The sequence below is a fragment of the Varroa destructor genome, unplaced genomic scaffold (genome assembly GCF_002443255.2).
Source record: "Varroa destructor unplaced genomic scaffold, Vdes_3.0 BEIS01000001.1, whole genome shotgun sequence".
Lineage (NCBI taxonomy): Eukaryota > Metazoa > Arthropoda > Arachnida > Mesostigmata > Varroidae > Varroa > Varroa destructor.
Genome location: NW_019211454.1, coordinates 38,403,073 through 38,426,808, shown reverse-complemented (window position 1 = coordinate 38,426,808; position 23,736 = coordinate 38,403,073). Strand labels below are relative to the sequence as shown.

General features: G+C 43.0%; 2 protein-coding genes across 23 annotated transcripts in view; one reads left to right on the top strand and one right to left on the bottom strand.

The window, feature by feature from the left end:
- Positions 1 to 1,937, bottom strand: part of LOC111243410 (zinc finger X-chromosomal protein-like) — a 54,781-nt gene extending 52,844 nt beyond the window's left edge. Inside the window, exon 1 of one of the 3 annotated variants that reach the window (XR_015322383.1) lies at positions 1,774 to 1,937. The gene's annotated coding sequence lies outside the window, so the exon portion shown is untranslated. Of the gene's footprint in view, positions 1 to 1,430; positions 1,571 to 1,773 lie in introns of those variants that run through there. The other 2 variants (XR_015322377.1, XM_086981782.1) reach the window with 2 other exon arrangements.
- The window catches only part of LOC111245216 (frequenin-1-like), a 148,982-nt gene continuing 126,887 nt past the window's right edge, over positions 1,642 to 23,736 (top strand). Inside the window, exons 1-9 of one of the 20 annotated variants that reach the window (XR_015322314.1) lie at positions 1,988 to 2,181; positions 3,622 to 3,731; positions 7,091 to 7,368; positions 7,688 to 7,895; positions 8,381 to 8,607; positions 8,813 to 9,028; positions 9,401 to 9,540; positions 10,202 to 11,008; positions 11,560 to 12,595. Coding sequence is in view for 1 of the 20 variants with exons in the window: in XM_086981724.1 (XP_086837850.1) it covers positions 18,638 to 18,701 (64 nt within the window). In the remaining 19 variants the exon portion in view is untranslated. Of the gene's footprint in view, positions 1,766 to 1,987; positions 2,213 to 2,239; positions 2,428 to 3,597; positions 3,732 to 5,367; positions 6,539 to 7,052; positions 7,369 to 7,687; positions 7,896 to 8,380; positions 8,608 to 8,812; positions 9,029 to 9,400; positions 9,541 to 10,201; positions 11,009 to 11,559; positions 14,912 to 15,491; positions 18,702 to 23,736 lie in introns of those variants that run through there. The other 19 variants (XR_015322313.1, XR_015322312.1, XR_015322311.1 and 16 more) reach the window with 19 other exon arrangements.

Here is a 23,736-nt window from a genome sequence, read left to right as displayed (position 1 = left end):
TGGCTATTAAATATAGATGATTCTGGGGAAAGTACGTATTTTGCCACACACATACAATCTGCTTAGAAGAATCTAGGGTCATTAGTTCAAGTACCGTCATCAACACACGCTACACAAAAGTTGTAACGAAGAAACACGTGTCGTGCCAGCAAAAAGCAGCGGTCGTATTTCTTCAAGTGTGGTTTATTCATAGCTGGAGAAATAAAGTAGGCCCGGAATCGTAGATTAGTCGAATTGGAGTAGTTTCTTGACCAGTTTTACAAAGAAAATTAGGTCAACAGTCTTTACAATGCTTTCCCTAAAAGAAATCAATGAAGCTAGTGCATACAAAATGCTTATAATATGCAAAGGTACGCAACATAGTACGACCGTGATCTAGGATACAATTAGTACGCGTTTACTTGCGTCAGTTTGGCGCAAACTCACATGTCTGCTGTACAATTTACGCGGAAAAAAATAGTACATAACTCACCCTGGACTACTAAAAGATTACTATCCATAGTCGAATCGGAGCCAGCAAAAACGTACTTCTAATAGTTATAGAACGTAGCGTCTATAGAGTAGGTGTAATCACACGATAACGGCTCTGTGCCTTCTAAAAAAACCTAATCTTTTCAGCGATATCATTAGGAGGTCGTTGATATCCTAAACGGCTTCGAGATTTTGCGCTAAATAAAATCGTTTGATGATGCTTAATTAATGGATTCAGTAACACCGGCGCTTTGCTTTCAATCTATGAGGTTCATAGCAGTCACTTGTTTCGGCCTGGGTGTTTCGTCACTTAGGTCTGCACCCGAACAAGTTCGTACCTAGGTGTCGGTTACCTTCAGTGTACGCTTACGAGAGAATAGTGTGAAACTTTGATAGCCATATGCGTGATATCGCCTGCCCGAAAGACACTGCTTCTAGCGCGCCATTCGTCCTTCCTTAATCCTACCTTTGTCAGAAGATGATGAAAATCGGCCTATAACGTGACAACAGCTCGTAATTATAGTATGCAGCTCGCGCTAGTCGACCAGCTCACCTGGGCATATCGTAACGGTGTACTGGCTGCTACGAAGCCGCCGCCGCCGCCGCTGCTGCTGTTGTCTAGGGTACAGGGACGGCGATACGTATTGGTGGATAAGCGTAGGATTCGAAGCCGTTCTGGCTCGACAAGACGAGAGTACTTCTCGCTCAAGATAACAAATGCTTTGTACCGTATGATCATTATATTAATGCATTAGAAATACCCCGTTTGCATAAATAACGACATGTTTTGATTTTTGCGTCCGGTGCCGCCGTTAGGCGTCAAACGGCTGGCTGGCTGGTTGGCTGGCTCGCTCGCTCGCTCGCTTTCACCACGAAACGAACTCTGCCTACACGCCCGGGTTCGAACCCGGACCGTGACGTGTCTCTAAGATTAGGAGGCAAATACGTTACCCACTAACCTCTCACGAAGACATATGCAGTTATCCTATCTTGCAACAGTCTACGTTGAATGCAATCGCGTCCAGTCGGTTATTTTACTACCCGCAATTAACATTTAAGAAACTGGAACTGGCTAAAACCACAGCGCGATCGTTGTCACTAGGTTTTGCTTGTCCTTTACAACACATCAGCCAAAACGCGCAGCTCTCGGCCTCTTGGCTATATGGGCCGAAGCTCTCCATCCTCTAACACTTGACGGGCACATAACTGCGTTGACTTTGTTAAATATTCTCAACCACCAAGAGAACCTAAGAGTTACCGAGCTCCGGCCACCCATATCGTAACGCCTATCTAGGTAATTACTTTTTTTTCAAAAGGAATTGTTATGATTAAACGGTGCATGTTCGATCATCTATTTCTGGCGCTCTTATAGCAGGCCATCGTAAGCTTGCCTGCGTCATGAAACTTGCATGACACGGAATAAAGCAGGCGAGCACTGAAAGATAAGCTAAGTGCCTCTCTGTCTAACACAGGTAAGGGGAACCTTAGTCTCGTGAGACGAGATGACCAGTAGGTTAACATAGAATAGCGTTCGCATACGAATCGCAGCTATAACAGATTATGCCGGCAGGACTGCATCGTGCCAAAAAAACAATTCTGTTAACAGCGTATGTGTATAGCTGCTCTTCTACGTCTCATGGTGCGTTGTGAGATTTGACAGTGCGTGGGGTCGAAGTCGCTACGAGTCTTTGCCGTCCTAAAGAATTCATCGTACGTGTCGCCTGACAAAAGTTATTTTGATGTAAGCTAAATGTTTGTTGACCTTGAACTTCGTACTCGGCCTGAATAAAGATATTGTTGTAAGGTATCCATTTATTCCGCAATTAAAATTAAATGCCACTGCGGCTTTGAGCAAGCTAAATCTACTCGACTACAGAACATGCAACTTAGAAGTTGGCGTACTCGTTGAATGCATAATCAACTTGTTAACTGCAAATCGAATGTGTAGCACGCTACGTAAGTAACTGTTCCGTAAGGCCTGGCTGGTGCTTGACGCGCTCCATGCGCCAGTTTTGATAATGATGTCCGTAGATACGTCTAACACTACCACATAGCGCGATAAGCTAGAGATAAACTTAGTTCGTTCAATTAAATCTGAGTTGAACAAAAATAAGATATAGCTAGATAAGGAACATCTTTGGGAGCCATTTTTTTTGGGAGTTCCGCATGTGTCTTGCATGCAATGTGGTTTTTCGTGTTATTTTCACTAAATGTCTCACGTTTCTCACGGCTATTGCAAACATTATCCGTCATATATATATAAGTACACATAAAAAAAAACGACAGAAAAAAAAATGCCAATTGACTAAGACGTATTTTGGGTCACGTTTTTGTATTGTTCAAATAAATACGATACTTCATTTTTGTTTATAAAAACGTCGGCTTTTGCTTCCAGCAAATGCTTATCTAGGAAAATTCAGCTATAACCTTGATATGTATGCTAGTAATGTACTAATGCGGAGCTTTTGCGGAAAACTGCGATGTTTTGAAACCTTCCAACAATTGCCCAGATCATCGTTAGTACAGACAAAGCGGTGAACCTGCGGCGATTTTGGTCTGAAGAACTTGGTGACAGAAAGGCATTTACTGAATATATAAAACGGTCCAGAAGGTCAGCTCATACACATAAACTGAAACAGTTAAGTGCCGTAACAGCGGAAATAATCGGAATTCTAGGTATAATCGTGAAAAAAAAAAAAACTATGGTTTAATAAATGAAATATCTCCCTGTGAAAAGTGACTACTGAACTTACTGTGATTCACTGCCCCTGAGCGGATTGATTGGAATACGATATTGAGAAGCAGTTTATAGATGGGCGCTTTATCCCGAATCGTCCAATGCCCTGCCCATGTATTTTGACGGCAAAGTGACGCCAGCCTTTTTGGTTGGCGTACAGCGGTTTTCGGGGGCAACCCAGGTGCGATGTAATACGTGGCATTATCTAGCCGTATATATTGGACAGCTATATAAATGTTTCAAGTTTCCACTGGTACGGTACGTCGTATGTCTATCTAGACTGTTTCAAGTGTTATATTGTACGTTGACTTCCATTACGCCCAGCGTTTATTTCCAGCCAGCAAATTGTATTTAGTTAAACGGCCTGCTAACAAGTTCATTTGTATCAGCTGTGTTTTCTGCTTTTCTATTAGATAGCAGTTACGTGTGTCTAACTATACAATGGCAGGCGCGCTTATGAGTGCGTAATTAGTGGCGATATCGGAAGTGACATCTAGCAGCGACCATCCTCAACCAGTTAAAAGTAAGTAGGTAATGGATCGTATACTGGCTGCATTAGATTATCAGTAGTTCCTGTATCACTGACTCCTGCTCTTCGCTTCTCCACGAAATATTTCATTTACTCTTGGCCAGGTGTTTTCTACGGCATTCATGTCGCGTTTCATTGTTCTAACGTATAGATAAATACCGGTATCTACTTGTAGCCAATCCATGTTTCGATCCCTGGGTTGAACATTGATGTTTTACTCTGTCGTTATCAGTTCACAGTTGGTCCAACAAGCAGTCTTCAACCTTTTCTAGTCGTGTATTTTCGCCCGAAAAACAAATGATTTATGCCCCGTCTCTGGCTTCTACTTCTAGCTGTGTGTATGTATGTATGGGTTTTCCTCCCGCTGCTATTTGCTTTCTATATAATTACTGGCGGTAGATTGACAATTTGTCATCATTACGTGGTCAATCACGTGTCTTGCCTTTGCTTGACTATTCCGATTGACACGACCACTTTCCCAACAGACTGAACGTTCAGTTAAATCTTTCTATAAAGCATTGTCGCCGCCGAGTAGAACCTTAACGTTCTGCACGTATAACGGAAAGCTGTAAAAAGAAAGATGGCTGCGAAGGACTCGTTGCAGTTTTCCACAGTGGCTTATAATTTACGTACGCATGCAATAGTCTGAACGTCCTGTTCGCGCCCGTGCGTGAGTCGTCGAAAACGACACATGCGTACGTGTCACTGTTTTTTCGCTGCGCGGTTCGTGGAAATGGAATATTCACAAGGATGAAATTTAATTTTACGACAATTGCAATAGAAACATTACTAACGCTTTAGGCAGACGGCGATTGTGACATTCGTTTACGTGTTCGACCATTTTTGACGCTGACTTTTTTCGTGTGAATACGGACCCGAGTATAGCAGGAAGTAATAACGGCGTGGTATATGAGTAATTGGAAAATAATAGTGATTTGTCGTTGGAAAACTATTGCTTATAGCAACAACAGTGGTGATAATTTGAGCGACAGCCACACGTTACAAATGTATCAATGGACGCGGCGCTGATAACAGGTGGTAATGATCAACCACCGATGGCAAACAAGGGGAAAAGTATAAGAAGAAATGGCTATTTTTTTGTGTAAGCCGGCCGAACAAACGATTCAAACTTGACAATACTAAGAGAGGCTAGCTCATGGCATCATTGTTATATTCCAACTTAAATCTTCTGTTAAATGATAATTTCTATTAAACTAATAGCTAGCTGCGTAAAATAGACATTGCTATAGCAAAAAATAGAAGACGGTACCACGAGAAGATGAAAAAGACCGAAGGAAAAAATGCGTGAAAATCAAGCTAATAAATACCATATATTGAATATAATATGTGCTTGTCGTCGCCAACCCTCGTAAGAGCTGCTATACTGGTGATGGTCAAGAAAACTGCTGGCGTCGTATGCAACTGTAGATGGATTGAAATCGGGGGCTGGTTCTTCTTGATGAACCGAGATAAGCACAATGGCGGCCTTCATTGATATTTCCGTGTATCTACAAACGGATATACATATATATATATATATATATATATATATATATATATATATATATATATATATATACTTGAGCTAGAAACAAGACTTTTCTTGAATATAAGCAATAACTAAGTGAGCTTATAAGGCACAGACAGCCATAGCCTTGCCTATTTTTGCTTTATGTTCTGCTAACTTTTGAGCTGCTGATATTGTGAATGGAGAGCGTCGCGATTATTTCGAAAATGACCAGTAAAAATCGACAAAAATCTGATCTCGGCTTACGGAGGTCTTATATATATATATATATATACATATATATATATTCATGCTGCTTGAGTTATCTATACAACTGTGAAGATTTGACTTGGCGCATTGCATGTCCAAGCAACGTATCTGGGCCAAGTCGCCAAATTTTAAAAAATCATTTACTGCGACGCATATCGGTGCAAGTGACCATACACACAGAACAACTAGGACCTTTGCAGACAACGTCATTTCGGATAGAAGTACCTGTTTTAATTCGGTAACTTGCGTCAGGCGAGCCGGAATATCGTGGCAGTACATTTGAAACGCTGTTCCCTTAGGTCTTTATTTAGAAACTGTGTACTTGTCAAGTATGTATTAGTTAGCAGACCGAACGTGGCTAGCTACATATTGAGAGGCTAGAGAGTCTCGCCGATATGCCTTTCTCACGAATGCGATGAATGACGTAGACTTAGCCAGCGAATCCCAAGTAAGGGAACATGGTCTCGCCTCGCGCTTTTACCGTATCATAAGAGTCGATCTATCGACCAGCGTCATACATACGTGTCTCATACTTGAAAAATTCAGATTCGCAGTAGCCGTGCTCAAAATGTAAAAGAAAACGAGCAAACTGACATCAATTGTTGATTATATAAATAGTTATAACATTTGAAAATACGGTGGAAAAGCTTTCCTGTTACGAATATTGCTTTGGTGAATGAAAGCGGAACGCCGAAGTTACTGACTCATTGTGCAACAGTGAAACTTGCCGAGAGGAACTCGCGATAGCTGTTCAAATTAGATGATTTATCTTATGGCTAGCAACGACAGTCACTTTACGTGCGTAAGAGCGGACCGCTTTTAAATCAATCTAAGTAATCCTTGACGTTTAGCTGCAAGACATAAACAGCAAGTATTATGCAGCTTCTTCAATATAGCCGTTTGCCAGCTTCCATCAATCACTATTCGTCAAGCAAAAGAGGATCATTAGTCCGCCAATGAAGTCAATAGAGTCCGCCAAACGTTGACTACTTAGAAAGCACAGGAGATGCGAACGACGAGAATCGTACGTAAAGTTTCTGATTTTCGAGGCGTACGAGCTACTTGATCAAAAGTCCTCTTTGGGTACTTCAATTATTCGATCTGATGTATTTATGTTTCTGTGTGATCTGACGCGTTCAGACCTTACGTACTTAAACAAACACGGCTCCCCTATATCTACACCGATCCGATGGATTTATGTTCGCCGCCGATTCCTGATTTGCGGAAGTGGTAACTTTTAACTAAGCTTCTCGAAACATCTGCTGCGTATTTTCAAAGTTTGCGCACATATCCTTCTCTCTATCGGTTTCTTCTTCTTCTTCATCCTAAACAATTCGCTTCTTTCTTGTCCAGCCACTTTGCGGCTTGTTTAATAGGTTTTCAACCAATGATTGAAGTACTGATGAACGCTACAGATCCCATGGCAGTGTTACTCAAAACTGAGAATAGGTTTTTATGGTTGCGTCCTTGATTGGAATTTTACGATGTTGCATTGCTACATTGAATGTTTACAGCCTGTACTATAGTAAGATTTATAGTGTGGCCGTCCTGTGTCACCTTTCTTGACTATTTTCAGAATTTATTGGTACAAAAATCGTCCGACGCCAGACTGTGATTCAGGACTGTCTGTTTATCTATCTAAACGTCCGCCCTACCTCAAAATGCGATTCCAAGGGCCAGACTCATGCCGTTCGTGGGCCGCTGCGTGTCTAGCGGGACTCACGCAAATTCCCGTTCTTTTCTCGCTGAAGACTATGGGCGTTACCTTTGTCGGTCTTCTATCGGAGTGGCAGTTCTCTCGCCACGAGGCTTCCTGGCCTCTGACTTTACTTACCGCTTCTTCTCAAATTTGCGGTGAGTCTATTATTCATCAACGCTACCTCTCTGTTTTAAGACATCATATCATTGTTATTCGCTCGAGAAAGGAATTACGCTTTCACATAACCGTACGCACTATGCCTAGGGCTAGCAGGTTTGCTAAATAACTCTTCAATTAATTTGAATCTAGTAGGATAGCAAAATTACAGTATCGTCAAGTCCTTCAGACAGTAAGCCTATTCATTTGAGCGCAAAATTCCTAAAACACCTAAATGTCGTATCAACGAACAGTAGAGACTCTGTTATGATCATTATAACGGTTTTATAATTAAAAATCGATCTTGTCACGACATAGGTCCAGCGCTTCAGTTACTTCAACGTGTCATACCAGTGTCGGCCCTGCTTCCTCTGTCCTGCCTTGCCAGTTCCATATCACTAATGTTGAGTTACTTCGCTAAAAACCTGACCCATATATCAATCGTTCTTGCTTTCCACGGTTTCTGCCTCGCAGCCATTTACGTATTTTCCACGCTCTTACTCATGCAGCACTTTAAAAAAAGAAGGTAATAACACGTTGAGGAATCATTTTAAATGGGAATCGTAACTTAAGTCTTCTTCTTCTTCTTCTATGATCTTATTATAGAGAAACAGGTTATTCAGGAAGCTATATAATCTTGCGGTGGATTAAGCAGATTAAAGATATATTGCACAGAGATCTGCCTTTGATATTACCGAACTTTCTTAGTTTAATGACACCTTCTGGATAACCCTGAAGTTAAAGAAAGTCAGCTAGAGCGCTTCCGAATTTTGTTCTGAGTGCTTAAGAAATGTAAATACTCAAAGTGGAGCAACTTTTTTTGTGACAGGTTTCCAGGCGTGAAATACTGTCGCTCCTGATGCACGCAGATAACAATATCAAAAAATCATTCGATCCTGCTATTTGATGTCTCATATTGTGTTTATATTTCTTTATCATCCTCACAGCAAAAATTTGATTCGATTTTACCTACTCTAATACCTTAACATGATATCGTGTCTTGGAATTTAGAACAGCTGCAAACGCGGTGACGTCCACTATATCGACCGGAGCGACAATTTTTGCGCCGAATGCGATGCAGGCTCTTATTACGTCCTATGGTGTTCGCAATGCCCTCCTGATCACCGGAGTATTTGGCCTAGGGGCCGTCCCGTTCTCGTTGGGTCTCCGGACACCTCGGTGGTATTCCCCACAGTGCGAAACTTCCGGAAGAGTTAACAGAAATCTTTCTACCGAAGGTAAATTTCTAAGCGATCACAAGTTGCCATTCACCCCAGAACAGAAGTGTCCCTATTTATATAAAAAAAACTGCTTCGTCCAAAAATCGGAGAAAAAAGTTCCAGATTCAGAAAAATGTTTTCTAAAGGATTTAAGAACAATGAAACTGTACTTTGTAACAGAGTGACTATGTATACAACTGCTAATAATCCTTGTGGTTTTTAGTTGAAGCTGGTGATATAATGGACGCCGAAAAAGAACGATTTGCCTCAGACGAGATCTCTTCCCCTCGTTCTAGACGCAGTATGACAGCCTCTTCGACGCGTCAGCACCCTTACATGCTCACCCCACGTTTCATCGTGCATGTAATTTCGGTGACGATAACCTACAACGTAATGAATTTGTTCTTGCTCCTTGCGTACGATCACGCGCTAAATATAGGTAAACGGCTTCTCTACTATAGACTTATTTTCGCTATTGCATGTGCACAGCCTTGCAGCTGCACGCGTGCAGTGTACTGGTAAAGTGTGTAATATACATGCCATTGTATATATATATTGACTATTTGGAATACTATACAACAGAACAGGCTCAGCTTAACGTTCACCTCCTGGTCCGTGTGAGCCTTAGGTGCTACGTAGTTACGATTATAAGAAGACTTGGAGCCTTGCGCCGTTTCGAAAGCGCTTGAACAAGGTTCCATTAATATGGAGTTAAAATACCATATGATTACATTCCAGATATATAGAAATATCTAAACAGTTCGATATTGATCAATTACTACGGCAGCATAACTATATAAAATATTTGCAGGTATCCCCGAATCATCGGCCCTGTATGTCCTGCCAACGTACTGTTGCGGCGACCTGCTAGCAAGATTCGTCTCTGGCATCGCTATAGATGCTAACTTAATTTCATGGCAGAGTGCTCTGGCTTTTAGCTACACGGTTGAGGTCTGTACTACTACAGTTTGTATTGACATCGTGCATTTTACCCTAGGGAAGTAGGTATGTATGTATGTATGTATGTATAACAAGAAACAAAAAATAAAGCAACGCTGAGATACTATTGTATCGGCTTCGTTCGTTTCATATGAGTGCGTTTTGGATAGAAGCTGCACAGACGTTATTAAAAACGTTCTGTGATGTGACGCTGCTATACGTAATCTGTTCTCACACAAGTATAATATTCTGTAAAGATTAAAATCTTTTCTTTGGATTTGTTTATAATCTAATCGGAGTGAGATGACTGGTTTTGCATCAGTGGACGAATTATCTCTTTTTTTTTCTTCTTTGAGCTTCTTTTAATGTCTTTCAGTTGCTAATAATAATAATATAAATACCCAATTTAAATTGTTAATTAGTTACTATTTAGTTTTAATTTTATTATTTTTTTTTTTTATCCAAGGAAGCTAATTGTTGCTTTAAAGGATGAGTATATGGCTTACAAGGGGATTTAAAAATTTTTCATATTTATAGGTATTCTTAACGCCAGTCCGTTGCTGGCTTTATTATCCCTATCTGTGCTGCAATATCTAAACATATAGAAATTTTTTCGTCTCGTTTTAGTTTGCCCACAGATTTGATAGCTAAAATCTATTTTTTTCTTTAACAGGCCATCTGTCTGGTTTTCTTGGTGACGAACTCCCTCTCAGTCGTGTTCATCGTACTTTCATTTGTAGTGGGCTGTACCTGTGGCGCCAAAGTTACCCTAGTTCCTGTACAGTTGGTCAACGATTTCGGCCTAAATCATCTTGTTCCTACTACTGGCGTCGCGCTATTCGTCTGCGGATGCGTCACGATTGCTCGTCCCTGGCTTGTCGGATACTTTGGCGATGTCCAAAGAAGTTACAATGGCTTGTTTCTTCTCGTTGCATTTTGTTGCGCTCTTTGCTCAAGTTACTGGATGAGCAGAGTTACACGTCTAGCCCGAACAAATTTTTCTAGGCAATCTACCGTGGCGCAAAACGACAGCCAAGCCCAAAATGCGTAGCGAACTCTGAACTACCATGGCGGATATTTATGGCACGGATCGAGCTCAGGCGATTCGAATTTACTGTACATTCTACACACCTATAAATGCGTTTCTATTATTCCGAGCTTAATTTATGATGGAACTAAATATCCAACGATGTATTAAGTTCCGAGATTTTCATTTGAGTAGTATTAACTGTTCGCGGCCATCCTTCGCCAGCGTATTGATTCAGTTTTCAGAATTGAGATGGGCAATTATCGATGTCGCCCACAATATCTCGAGAACAGGGTCAGGCCATTGACCATGGGCTGTAGTTGGCGACGTGGTAGGCTTGAACAACGACACCTAATAGACGTACGCAGCTCGCATCGGCCAAAGCCTAACACACACCGGCTGTCCGACTCAGCCTTCGGCCGACATCTTCATTGTTAAAAAGATCAATTTCAGGTATTTCTTTTCGAACCTATCGAAATCTATTGGTGAAAAAAACAATTCTTCTACGTAGAACACTATGTTATATGTGGGTGTTTAGCCGGCATGTTCGATAGTCCACTTATGCAAAAATCTTGTGTCAGTGGATCTGATCCTTTTAGTTGTCCTGCTTATTAGGAGACATGCAAATTGATCGTAAACTATATATAGATCGTGAAAATAGATCTATTTATATAAAAAAAAAAAAGCAATGAGCGCTATTATGCATCCTGCATCTATAAATCGTTGTATCCGCGTCTGCTTTCTACGCCGTCCATCTGTGAAAGGTGGCAGCGTAAGCCGAACTCTGCCAAGTGGTCAGTCATGTTATTTTAATGAGGCCAAATTCAATACTGTCAATTCAGATGGCAACGATTAGGAACGACATAAAAATCCACCTTATTTTTTAATGTTACTAAGAACCAATTTCAAATATAAAAAAAAAAAGCTACGTATTAATTAGATGCTATTGGACATACGTTGTCGACTACAGAATTTTATAAACATAAATTTTATTGTACTTTCAGAGAATTGGAACAATCCTGTGTCTTGATTTGTGGCGACTGTCCTCATGGAACAGAAAACAATGATTATAACAACAACTTCTGCTTGTTTTTGAAAAACAAACATAAGACGAAATAGAATGTGTAACACTGCGTTGTACTGCAAAATGGATTACAATTCAAGCAGCTAATGGTATGATCCTTTCAGTACGTATAGCAATTTTATGATATGCACCGTACCTTTCGTTATTTTTTAATAACAAACATACGCGACTTCAACGAGCCTTCTACCGATGCCTTCGAGGCAAGAGCTGGTGCATTGCATTCAAACAACACACACACTTTTTACCAAAAGGGCACTTGAACTACGAAGCCCTATTAGTGATTAAGCGAAGTTCAACATTTCTAAAAAAAAAAACTTCGTTAAATTCATTGAATATACACGACACCTATAATGATCGTTTACTGGTTTTATCAGATCAACAGCATAGCGGTAGGCTTGCTTTAGGTGACTGGCTCGTGCTGAACAGTTAGCAATTGTAGAACAATATGTTCGGCAACCTTTCAATGGAAGCAGATCAAATCAGAGGAGATCATCTGTGAACTATAACTGTATTAGTTAGAGAATATCTGACCGATGTAATATTAGGTTGATTGGCATTCATTTCAGATGACAGTGTCTCGTATCAGAGAAGTCCGTCTCGTCGAAATGTCGCAGGTGTTTGCTAACAGTGGTTTGTTGTATCTTACGGCATGAAAAATGAGAACCAAAGGTTGAACTCAGCGTAATTTTGATGGTCTAGTTCTCAGTGGGCAGAGAAAAATGGGGGACAGTTGACAGACGGCCCTAGGGTTACATAGATAAGAAATGTACAACGTAATTTTGTTCGAGAAAAATCCCCTTCCATTACAGCTCTGGTATCCGAAACAGATGGCGGACATATGATTTTCGAATTTCTGCAGTCTCGTCGAGTTCTGAAAGCTAATTTGACTTGGAAGGATTTTCCGAACAAAATCGATACAAAATAAATTAAAATAATGAATTTTTATTTTATTCAAATTATGTATCTTGGACAAAAATCTGGCTAGTCCGAACAAAATCAGCTTACCAAGATGGTATCGTGGATAACATCTACAAATTTACCGTTTTCGGCAGGAGGCACGTAAATATCTTTATCGCTACTCGACGTTGTTTGGCGTGCTGAGCACCAGCCATAAGTACCGTCGCATAACGTAAAGCATCAGTCAGAGTTAGGCTTGTCGACGGCAAACTGTTGACCGGTTTCTCTTGACAGGGTATTTTTGCACAGCATTAGTTACCAAACACAGAAGTGGTAAACTATTCGTTCGAATATAGTTGTAAGACTACCAACGTAGTCTGCATCTGGATTTTTGGTATCTTTTCTACGCTGCTCAGATTCAACTTAATCAGTAGTAAGTCACGCACAGCGTATATCTGTTCTGTGCAGCATGCGTATCATACTTATCCGTGGCACGGTTTTCAAGAATATGTATTACTTCGGTTAAAGACGTCCTATTTGATAACTTAAGTATGGAAAATGGTTAGAAAAACAGCCGTCAGAGGTGAGTGTGGTCAACAAGACAGTCACCTGTCGTTGGGCTTGATTGGTATCCTGTCTAACGCGGTGCCACGATCTTTGCCTTCGATTCCTAAGAAATAAATCCTATTGACTTAACAGTATAAATATAGACCTCCAAACTTGCTTTTGTGGCTTCATGGTCTAACTAACGACTGGAAAATATACATAGCTTTCCTTTAGCAAAACATGTTTAAGGCAGAGTTAGCAGTTATATATATATATGTAGATATCTGTTGTATGAATGTGCTGAACTGTGGAAGCAACTATGATGGGAACATGCTTTTCCATCGGAGCGATCTTCATGCCACAGGGTAGCTCGTCTTCACTTGACTACCAGAAACCATATAGGCCTCCCAGGGGGCACTTTTTTCGTTTTCTATCCTTCAAATGTTCCATTAAGGCCTGTGTTCTTATTGACCAGCGCTATACCCTCAGATCCCGTTTCTATTACGGAAGGTGCCTACGTGACGCCCGCGCGTCACGTTCCAAAGCTTCCTTCATTTCGTGAGCTCGTCTATTCACTATCAGTCCACAACTAGAATCAGTTTCTGTTTCCCAAATACAGATGCTCTCGTTCACACACGTGCGTAGACACGCAGCCACACGTATAGACGGCCGCAACATGACTAGCTATATTTCGACTTGGATGCTTCTGTCATTGAGTCCCTTTCCGGATAACTACTATCCTACAGGGGTCCAAAGGAACAGATACTGCTAGCACCCTGTTTGCTGCTCAGTCTGGACTACCAGGAAGGTGGCGGTCCCTGGCGGGCACCGGCGAAGATAATCTGGGGGTCTCTGCTGTAGCGTACGCGTGCGTTACATGTATCGGGACAGACTCGGAACCGACGGAATGAACTGCGGGAGGGGTAGCTAGTGCTGATAGTCGTGCAAGTACGCTTATAGCAGCGGCCGGCCAAACGTTGGTGCTCTTCTCTTTCCCAGTAGAGGGAAAGGGCAATTGTAGGCTTGTTGTGGTGAACACGAGTTGGCAGGGGCCACCAATCAGCCCCGGCGACAGGCGCGGGAGTGCAAAGCATGCGGCAGGTTCACCAGCGCAAAGACAAGCAAAGTGACGCTAGTCTCGCTGCAACACGGCATGAGGAGTCCACAAAGATGGCACCGCAAAAAGTAGGAATTGCTGACGCGGTCAGCCGCAGCCACGAAGACGGTTGCGACAGCAGCGACTGTTGAGTGCGTCGAGTGACGGTCTACTACGGCTACTACGAGAACACTAGTTCGAATCAGTTAACGGTTTGTCAACGGACCGTGGTAGTAGGGCCGGCCTTCGAAAGCTATCGAGGTAATAGCAGCAGCGGCTGTGTCCAGTGTGGGAAACGCGATAGTAGTAATGCGGCAAACTAATCTACGGGGCTTACTACCCCAGCTTTGGCAACTAAAGTTTTCGAAACAACAACAACAACAACAGCGGCAACAGCGAGTTCGGCCTCGCCACGCGCCTTCCGGCGGCGAAGACCTGTTGACTCTTGTGCTTCTTCCTTCTCAAACTCCTATTGAACCACAGAAACGGTATTAGCAGTAATAGCAATTTTACTGGGTTCCCCTGTCTCTTCTCTGCCGTCCAGTTTCAAGTACGTGCGCGAGCTCAGCCTTTCTGCAGCAGTGCCATAAACAGGAAACCATACTACAGAAAAGAACCAAGAAGGCAACACCGAGGACAAAGTCCGCTCCTGCTGCCGCCAACAGCTGTGCTTTGTCCTATCGATAGTAACGGTAGCAAGACGTCTCACGATTCTCCTGCTGCAACTTTGCAGGTACGAAAAATTTGACTTCCAGAGAAAGGATAGTAAAGGTTCGATTCTTGAAATGATCATGCGACCACTGTTCATGACTACATTACCTGCATCCGTAACCATGTGTCGCCACCTGTATCAGAGTTGTTATTGTTGTTGTTGTTACCAGTTACACTGGCAGCATTTATCTGACGTTAGTCAACTTTCCTGCTCTTGATCAGCAGCAGAAGAGGCCAGGGACATTAGTATCCGAAATTCGACCTGAACCTAGTCCGCAGCAACGAGGTCAGGGTCTATGCTTTGTTTATGAAGCAATTACATTGGGAGATACAGCACCGTAATTATAATCGTGAAGTGAATGTCATTGTTGTTATTATTATTTGGAGTAGTTGTTAGGCGCGTCATAAGCCTGTAGCCTTATTTTGTACGATGTTGTATAGGAAGGCAACGTGTGTGTCAGGTACATTACGGTCGATTGTTAGTAGATAATTGTGATAGAAGGAGTAGATAATTGCGCGTGTCGAAAGTGCCTTCGCGAACAAGAAGAAAGGTTAGCGTTTACTAGAAGTTTTTCTTTTTCTCTTTTTGTAACAAACGACAGCCTCGGCTGAGCTAAGTGACGTACGTGACGGGCGAAAGACAGACAGAAGCCGATTCCGAGGACGAGGACGAAGGCGACGGCGACGACAAAGAGGACTGCGGCGCGAATTGTTTTGACGATTAAGCGTCGTCCAACTTCTGCGGCAGCAAGTGGAGCGGCAGCGCGTTAATCCCGCATCGCCCCCACCGTTGCATTCTCTCCGGAGAACCCAATCATAACAGCTGTTCTGTCCAGGGGGGTTTGCTTTTGTGCTATATGAACACATATACCGCAGCGTCGTTGATTTGTTCCTCGTTTGCCGTAAGTGCGTCCGTGTAACGACAAAGAAACAAAACTACTAGACTGGCAACAATACAAGGAACAAGTAGGAGAAGAAAGAAAACAGTGGAAGTTAAGCATAATTATCCGTAGTATCGAATCTCATAGGTTAATCATGATAAACAGTAAAGTTTCAGCAGAAGGCGAATAACGTTAGCCGATGCGTGTCTGTGCCTGTGCTTCTCTTTATGCCTCATTCTCATAATAACCTCGTATGTATTTCGTTAGAACTAAGGTGGTAAGGGCGCGCGTACATTAATCGCGATTTCCCTGTCACCCATCGTTTGTACGGCGTTAGACGTGCTTCTCGTCGCCACCGGCAGGAAGAAGTGTACAGGTCGGACGAGGGGCAGAAGCGATAAAAAAAGATAGAAGATAGCGCAGCGAGACGATACCCAGTCGGTAGCAGCTACTTAGCGGGTTGCTTACCTTCTGGTTCGTTGTTGTTGTTATTGCTGCTGCTGCTGTTGTTGTCGCTGTTCTTGTGGTCCTGTCGAACGACAAGTTGTTGTTACTAAATCCAGCTTTGACCGTTCTCCCGCCTGTGGCTACCATTTGGTGTGTCTCTCTTCACTGTCCAGTGATCGTGCACGTACATATAAGTGTGAGTGGCTGTAACCGAAAAACTTAAAGGAAAACCACTATAACTGACGGCAGCGTCAACTCGGTACGTTGTTGTCCGGGAACGCGATTCGCGATTTGTATATTGTGGATACAGAGGGATAAAGCGTTATCGTCTTTGGATTAGCTGGGATTAGAGAACTCAACGCAGATTCCGGCCCTCTATCATATATGCGTTATCTAACGTTCACTTCATGCACCGGCTTTCCATTCACTGTTTCGCCGCATATGCAATCGAGTAATCGTGCAAGTATTACGCTGATCCGCTGCAGTAGATGGTCAACTTGTCAGACGAGCAGAATGAAGTGTGATTTTACACTACTTTGGTTTTAATAGCAACGAAGATTTCTGCTAGTTAATGAGCACTCAAAACACAGCAAATAACGAGCGTGCGACGAGTGCCGCCAGTACTCAATAGCCGCAAACTCTGCGAACAAGTAGTCACTCATTATCCATCGCCTACATAATATTTCCCGCCCCGAACGACGTGGTTGTACCACTGTCATACTTCAGGCCGAAGGGCAAGTAACAAATAAGAATAGTAAATAAGGAAAAGCAAGCAATTGCAACGACAGCAGTCGAGATTTTGTTTATCAGTTAGAGAATCCTTTCAAACATGTCGTCTCCTTTAGTTACGACGAGCCCATTAATCAACAGACAAATGCAAAGCAAGCGATAATCCACTCACATATTTATTCACCAATTTATCGACCGACCAGCTACCGATTTTCCAGTAAAACTACCATCATCCCTGTAGTCGCGGCATCCATCCACCTTAATCAGCTGTTCGACAACAGCCACCGAGCCTAAACACAGGCTAACAAACAATCCATTGTTGCACTATTACTAGCGGGAATTTTCCACCCAACTACATCTAGACCAACGGCAATGTTATTCCCATGAAAGCGACTTAGAGCAAACAGCTAATCGATTAGCTACAAAGCCAAACAAACAATCAAATATGGCAAAGTAATATTTGAACAAACAAACAAACCCAACATATCTGTTATTTCACCACAGCGGTATCCCGTAGTATCGGCAGCAACTGATAGAGACCACCAATTCGTTGTCTTGATACCTACGATTAATTATCTCCGCCGGTTTCACTATTAACAGATGATTTTTGCCACTAGCCTCAAGCGTCGACGCTGTAAATCTGCGCGACGGCGCGAATTCACTCAGTCGAGCAGGTAAAGGACATTACGGTAAGGTATCCCTCAGCTGCAACAAAAGCCCGAGGCTGTTGACAAAGAAGAAATTCGATTTATTTGACGGAACAAAGAAATCCATCGCTCCGTAATCTATACCCTACCGTTATCAGCGCATAATACGGAGACCCGCTCGATTAGATGGACCTGTGGCAAAATTAAAGCAACCAGTGATACTCCCGGTACCGGAAGCAAACGCTACTGCCTGTTCATCAACCGATAGGCCAAGTCGGAATAAATCCAACTAGCTAACAATACCATCAGGCAAACCTGAAAAGGTAAAAAACAAGGGAAAGACTAGCTAAAATTTTATTCAGTTTTAAGAACAAACGCCTACGTAAAATTGTCCAGCCTAGAACACGCGCCAGGGGTTCTACCCATGACTATACGTTTGGTATCAAAGATCAAGATGAATTCAGTCTGTCGCGGTTGAAGGCGTGCTCGGTACGAAACGAAGGTCGGATCATGTTTCGCCTTTCTCGTTTTGTAGATCTAAGCAAAAATATGTATCTGAACACTACATACCTCGGGCCGGTTGAGGCGTTGCAACGTGGTCCCAAGGAAACTGCCGACCTACCCAAGATTCTTCACTGAAGAGAACGATTCCAACATCAAGCACGCGACCAAGACATATAGTATGAGCGATGCCTGTGTACGATGCCAGCTTACCGGTTAGTGATACAAGCGTGTGCTTCGTTCGTGCGTGAGTGTGTAAAGAGAAATACATTAGGAAAGCTGATGCGTATCAGCCAGCTATTACTAATCAGGACAAAGCGAATATAGTTTCTATTCGACAGAGCTGTCGAACGCGATCACCTACAATTGGCCTTCTAGTAATTGGTTAACTGTCTAGGTGACGCTAATTAAGCCAGCAATAGCAACCTCCAATGGGCCGACGATTGGTAGACTAGGAAATAACAGAAATATCAGCCCAGCAGCGACAGTACGTAGAATCAACAGCCGTAACGTTTCACCAGTATACAATCGCCGTTGGCTGACATGGGCAAGAAGAACAGTAAACTGAAGGGGGAAGTAGTTGCCCGGCTCGCCAAGGAGACATATTGTAAGTACCGATAAACGTAGCAGACACAATTCGAATCGCATATGAACATGACCCATCACTGCACGCGTAGGTAGGTTTCAAGGGTATACACATGAATATACGTCAATTTAGCATACTGGATCATACATTTTTTTCTGTGCTTATACGTACTATTTGGATTTATAAGATCGTACATCAGACTGCACAGTATATATACGCTCGCACATTTGCATGCATTTCTATCCATATGAATTTACCATATCTGGATACCATCATATCCATATGAAAATAACCAACAGGTCCTTTTTTTCTAATCCCATAATTAAGGCCAAACGTCACTAAACGTTCGGTGGATGTAATTAAGTTGAGGCTTGTCGATTAATTCAGATCTGCTGTATCGATGCTCATTCAGATCGTTTTTCAAACTGGTTCTTAGCTCCCTGTGCCCGCTTTGTCTTAACACAGTCGATTGCATCCTTCTTTTGTAAGTAGCTTTCTATATTTTGATCGATGGACTGTAATTGTTTTTCCCCGTAAATTGTATGCGTCATTGTCATAATATGTGCACTTATCGGAATCCATCTGAACTGCGCCGTTCGGTAAGTCTACCTTGCGTTCGGTGCAAAGGAGTCGAAAAGGTTTAGAACCATCCATCAGCGATCTGCAGTGATGACAGTCCAATCAATAGAAATGTATCAACCAGATGAAGTCAGCCGGTAGACTTGGCTTGGTAGATTGGCGCCAATGTTTTATGGGCGAAAACTAATTTTGCACATAGTGAACTGCTGCAGCGGCTAGCTCACAATCATCGCCATTACTAAAAAAAAAAAAAAAGTACGCGCGTCCAATGTCTACATTCGTCTTGTCCAGGGACCCACCCGTTGAGTAGACCAAATGAGTCCCATAAACATACTGCGAAATATGGCACACTGCGAAAAGCTGTGGAAACCATGCTTATCTGGGTCTTCTTTCTCGCAGTACCAGGTGACGTTGTACTCGCTGTCAGCTCAACGCCTGTGACCTCAACATATAGGAATCTTGATTGATGATCGCCAGTTACACAAGCGTCCTCGACAACGAGTACCAAGTGCACGAATCTGATGTCTAGTTGGAGCGAACAATGCTTCAGCAGAAACTCTACAAATTTCTGCTGACACATTGTTTTTCTCTACGAGCAGACATCATGCCGCAGTCAATAAACGCGCAGTTATGCGCAGCGGTCCTATTCAGCAGACCGAAGACTAGCCTTCTACGTAACACAGTATACGAACGTCCTCTCTCTACGGAACAGCCCATAAATTGCGATATTCAGTTGATCTGAACATTATCGAAAGTCACCATTGGCTGGCGGGTCCTTTGTTCAGTTGTATTTGACTTCTAAAGCATTTCTGCATAACAATCATCTGGGAAACTTTCTCGTCGTAGCGAGACGTAGAGAGATTGGGAACGTAGAGAGAGTTGGGAGTCACGTTGGGCCTTTTTAATAGTTTCTGTTACTGCTGTTTGTTCGACAATGATGGTGCGGAGCCTTCAGCGTAAAGTCAACTTTTCGTTGAAAGAAGACGCACGACATTCTGGGGCTGTTCGCACATCTGCTAGTATACAACTATTGAGATTATTTCCACCCTCACCTAATTAATTTCACAGAGTCTAGAAGCTGATCGAGGACGTCTCGCTTCAATGCCATAGTCGCCGACCTAACTGGACTCAAAGTCCTTTTCATTGCATTTCTCATTAGTTCTCAGTTATTCGTTGAAAGTGTTTGTATTAATATTGCTGATGTGCGCCTATGTTCTGACTTTTCTATTACTGTATTGTTATATACGGTTCAGTTCGAAGTAGATATAACAGCGTCTGGTCCGACCATTTTTTGACCGGTGAATAGTTCTTTCGGCAGCTGGTTAGGTAACTTCGATAGTTATTTGTCGTTTCGATGCTAGCGCCAGATCGGAAGCGTATTGTCGCTTCCAAAGTATGTTTTCCTATACGTTCGCTAGCCGCTATTCGCTCCCTAGTGCGTCTCATAGTATGCATCGAGGATATAGCATCAACCAGCTGAGGCTCGCCAGCAGTATCATCGTTCTAACTATAATGTCTAAGCAAAATTCAACTATACCGTGGGTGTCTTCCTGGTGTAAGTGGCAGTACCTTCATTACTGACTAAAGATTGTATTCCATAATTTTTCTTTCCTTCAAAGCATTCTATGGCCTCGATATACCAATTGTTTAGCATTCGTGTAACTCGAAATTATGAACGGTCCGAGCAGTCTGCGTTGCTTTGACGACACGTAGGCTGATACCGCAACAATAATTCTGTGTTTAGTAAAAAAAATATCATCATAGAGAAATCGATTTTCAAATTACATTCGTTGCTTGCGAGTGGCAAAAGCTTCAGGATCTCCGTGCGCGTATTGTGATGCTACCAGGGCGGCTAGATTTTGAGGGGAAATCTTTTTAAATCATCTAACCTGAAACCGATAGATAAGCCAGGCAACCCTCGGATTCTCTTCCAGTCCAGCTGTTGTTAAATCATTTAGAGAATTTATTGACTACACTGATAAGTTCAGTTGCGATGCCACCTGCTAATTAACATCATTTGTTTTTACCTTTTCCTTTTAGCTCTGCTGTCGATTATTTGGCCATATATTTGTTATTTTTAGCCGATCGCAATAATGTCCCAACGGATTCATTTGACAACAAAATAGTCTTCAGTAGACGTGACTGCACCCGTAAAAGTTTGTTCCAGAGAGGGAACTCTTCATCTTACATTCAGGGCATTTTTTTTTTTACTAAGATGTTAATTCAGGCTTTCGGTACTCTTCGTCTCTTCAAGTAGCTTCACTGGGTTCTTGCAATTATCGATGTTGCCCGTGCCATTCATATGAGCGCGCCCGTGAGAGCTGAACGGAACATGAGCGTTTTCGCAGTCTTGCGGTCAAGATCATCGTCGTCGTCGTCGTCGTCGTCGTCGTCGTCGTCGTTGTTGTTGTTGTTGTTGTTGTTGTTGTTGTTGTTGTCGTCGTCGTCGTCGTCGTCGTTGTTGTTGTTGTTGTCGTCGTCGTCGTCGTCGTCGTCGTATGCACATTGGTCTCGTGTGCATTGCTGTACATACTGGCGTGCATACTAGCGTGCTTTGGTGTTGTTGTTACCGTCCTTGCTAGAGTAGGTGCGGTGTTTGACTGGGCTGGAATAATTTGGCAACGATTTAAGTGGTCAACGACCGGTGAATCCAACTGTGTTTGCAACAGTGCAGTGCTCGACGGATCACCACCGGTTCCCTGTTTTTTCGACATGTTCTATGCCACTTCTGCATAATGGGATTACAAAGAAAGCTCCTCCGGCGGTGAATCTCTTTTCAACCCAAAACTATACTGAACATTTGGGTTCACTTTTAGCGTATTACCAATTGATATCAACAATTGACAGCTTAGCGTGCTATAACAGTTCAGAACGCGGAAAAGCTGATTTGTTTTCATCAAGACCGCACAGCAGTGCTTGTAGTCGCTGCTAGTATGTAATGAAAAGCAAATATATATAAGCAATACAGTTTTGAGGTTGATGGACAAGGTTACATACTTTTTTTTTTTTTTTTCGTTTAGTAACGTGGTTTACCGACGCCGTCATTGAAAACTCAGTCGAAATCAGGACGTTATACCTTGTCATTTAAGAAAACGCACTAGACGTTCTTATCCTTCCGCTGTCCACTGGCTACACGAAACCATAATATTTGTCTGTCTGTACTGAGGGTTGGGCTGTCATGGTATTAACACACAGACGACATATATGCATAGAGTATGTAGTGCATACATATGTTTCTTTTCAGTAGGTGTTTTCCTCTAGGGATTTTAAACGACTATGTATATAGAGAGATAGAAGGAAGGTTAGATAGAAAAGGGGCCTGAAAAAATCGGGTAGTACGCGGTGGCCTCAGGCTGGACGAATCGACAGAGGGAAAAAAAAAAAAAACTCCTGACCGAGTGTGTGCCGGTGTTACGGCATTTGTGCCTAAGTCTGTGAGTGGCGGGTGCTTTTGTCTCCTTCTCATTCAGGATCAAATAAGAAACCTAGAAGCAAAAAAGGCTTTTCCTCATTTATTGTATTGCCGGAAAACGGTCACCTGCGGGGACAGCAAAGGCAACAGAAGTAGCACCGGCAGGCCTGCCGCCATGTCGGCCAGGACCACCGCTAGTGCTAGCAGTCGCTGTCTTTTTGGTGGGTGATGGCTTCATCGTTTGTTCTTTGTGGGTCGTTCAGCCGATGGCAGTAGCTGTGGTAGTCGCGGAAGCGGTGCCCCTCTCCGCGACGGATGCCCCTGGTTACCTGGTGCCGCTTTGCCAGTCCCCCTCATATCCCCGCAGCCTTCTTGCCGCTTGCGTTCTTGAAAACTCTGGCTAGCCAGTTTGGCCTGGTTGCTTGTGCGAAGATGCTGGAGATGGTCTAAAGTCAGCCGCCAGCTGGCCGACTCCTCAGAGACCGTTTCTATTTGTGGCCTCGGGGCATAGTAGGCGATAAGCGGCAAGTGTTGCACCGAGCGAGTCTTATGATGCTGCGCGACCCTGTGCGCACCGTTTGGTCGAACGGGACCTCCCTTCCACGAGCTCCGCTGGCCAGTCAACGTTAACGTTAGCCGAATAAACTAAGTACCGCAACCGTCGTTCCTTGCTACCACTGGTCGCTACGTACTCCATAGGAATTTAACTTGTCGAAGAAGAAACGGCGCCCACTAACTCTCGAGCCTTTTTCATCTCATACATATCAAGTCGGGCCTAGATCTTAGCTCACCTTGCTTTCTCGACTCAGTCGGAATCAATGCCAGCCGGGATCGACCCAACGGCTAATAGCTAAACTTAAACCTAAACATCTTTGAGGAGTTTCTTTTGTTGCTCGTGTCGATTGGTCGGCCGCTCAGTAGGTCGGTAGATCAGCCGCTCTGCAGTATCTTATACATCCTACTTGCCCATAGCCTCAAACCTTAAAGCTATCGGCATTCGGACTAGCAGTAGACAACGACTAGGCTGAGAATTACGCTTGCGGTATACTGAGGCCGTGAAGCGAA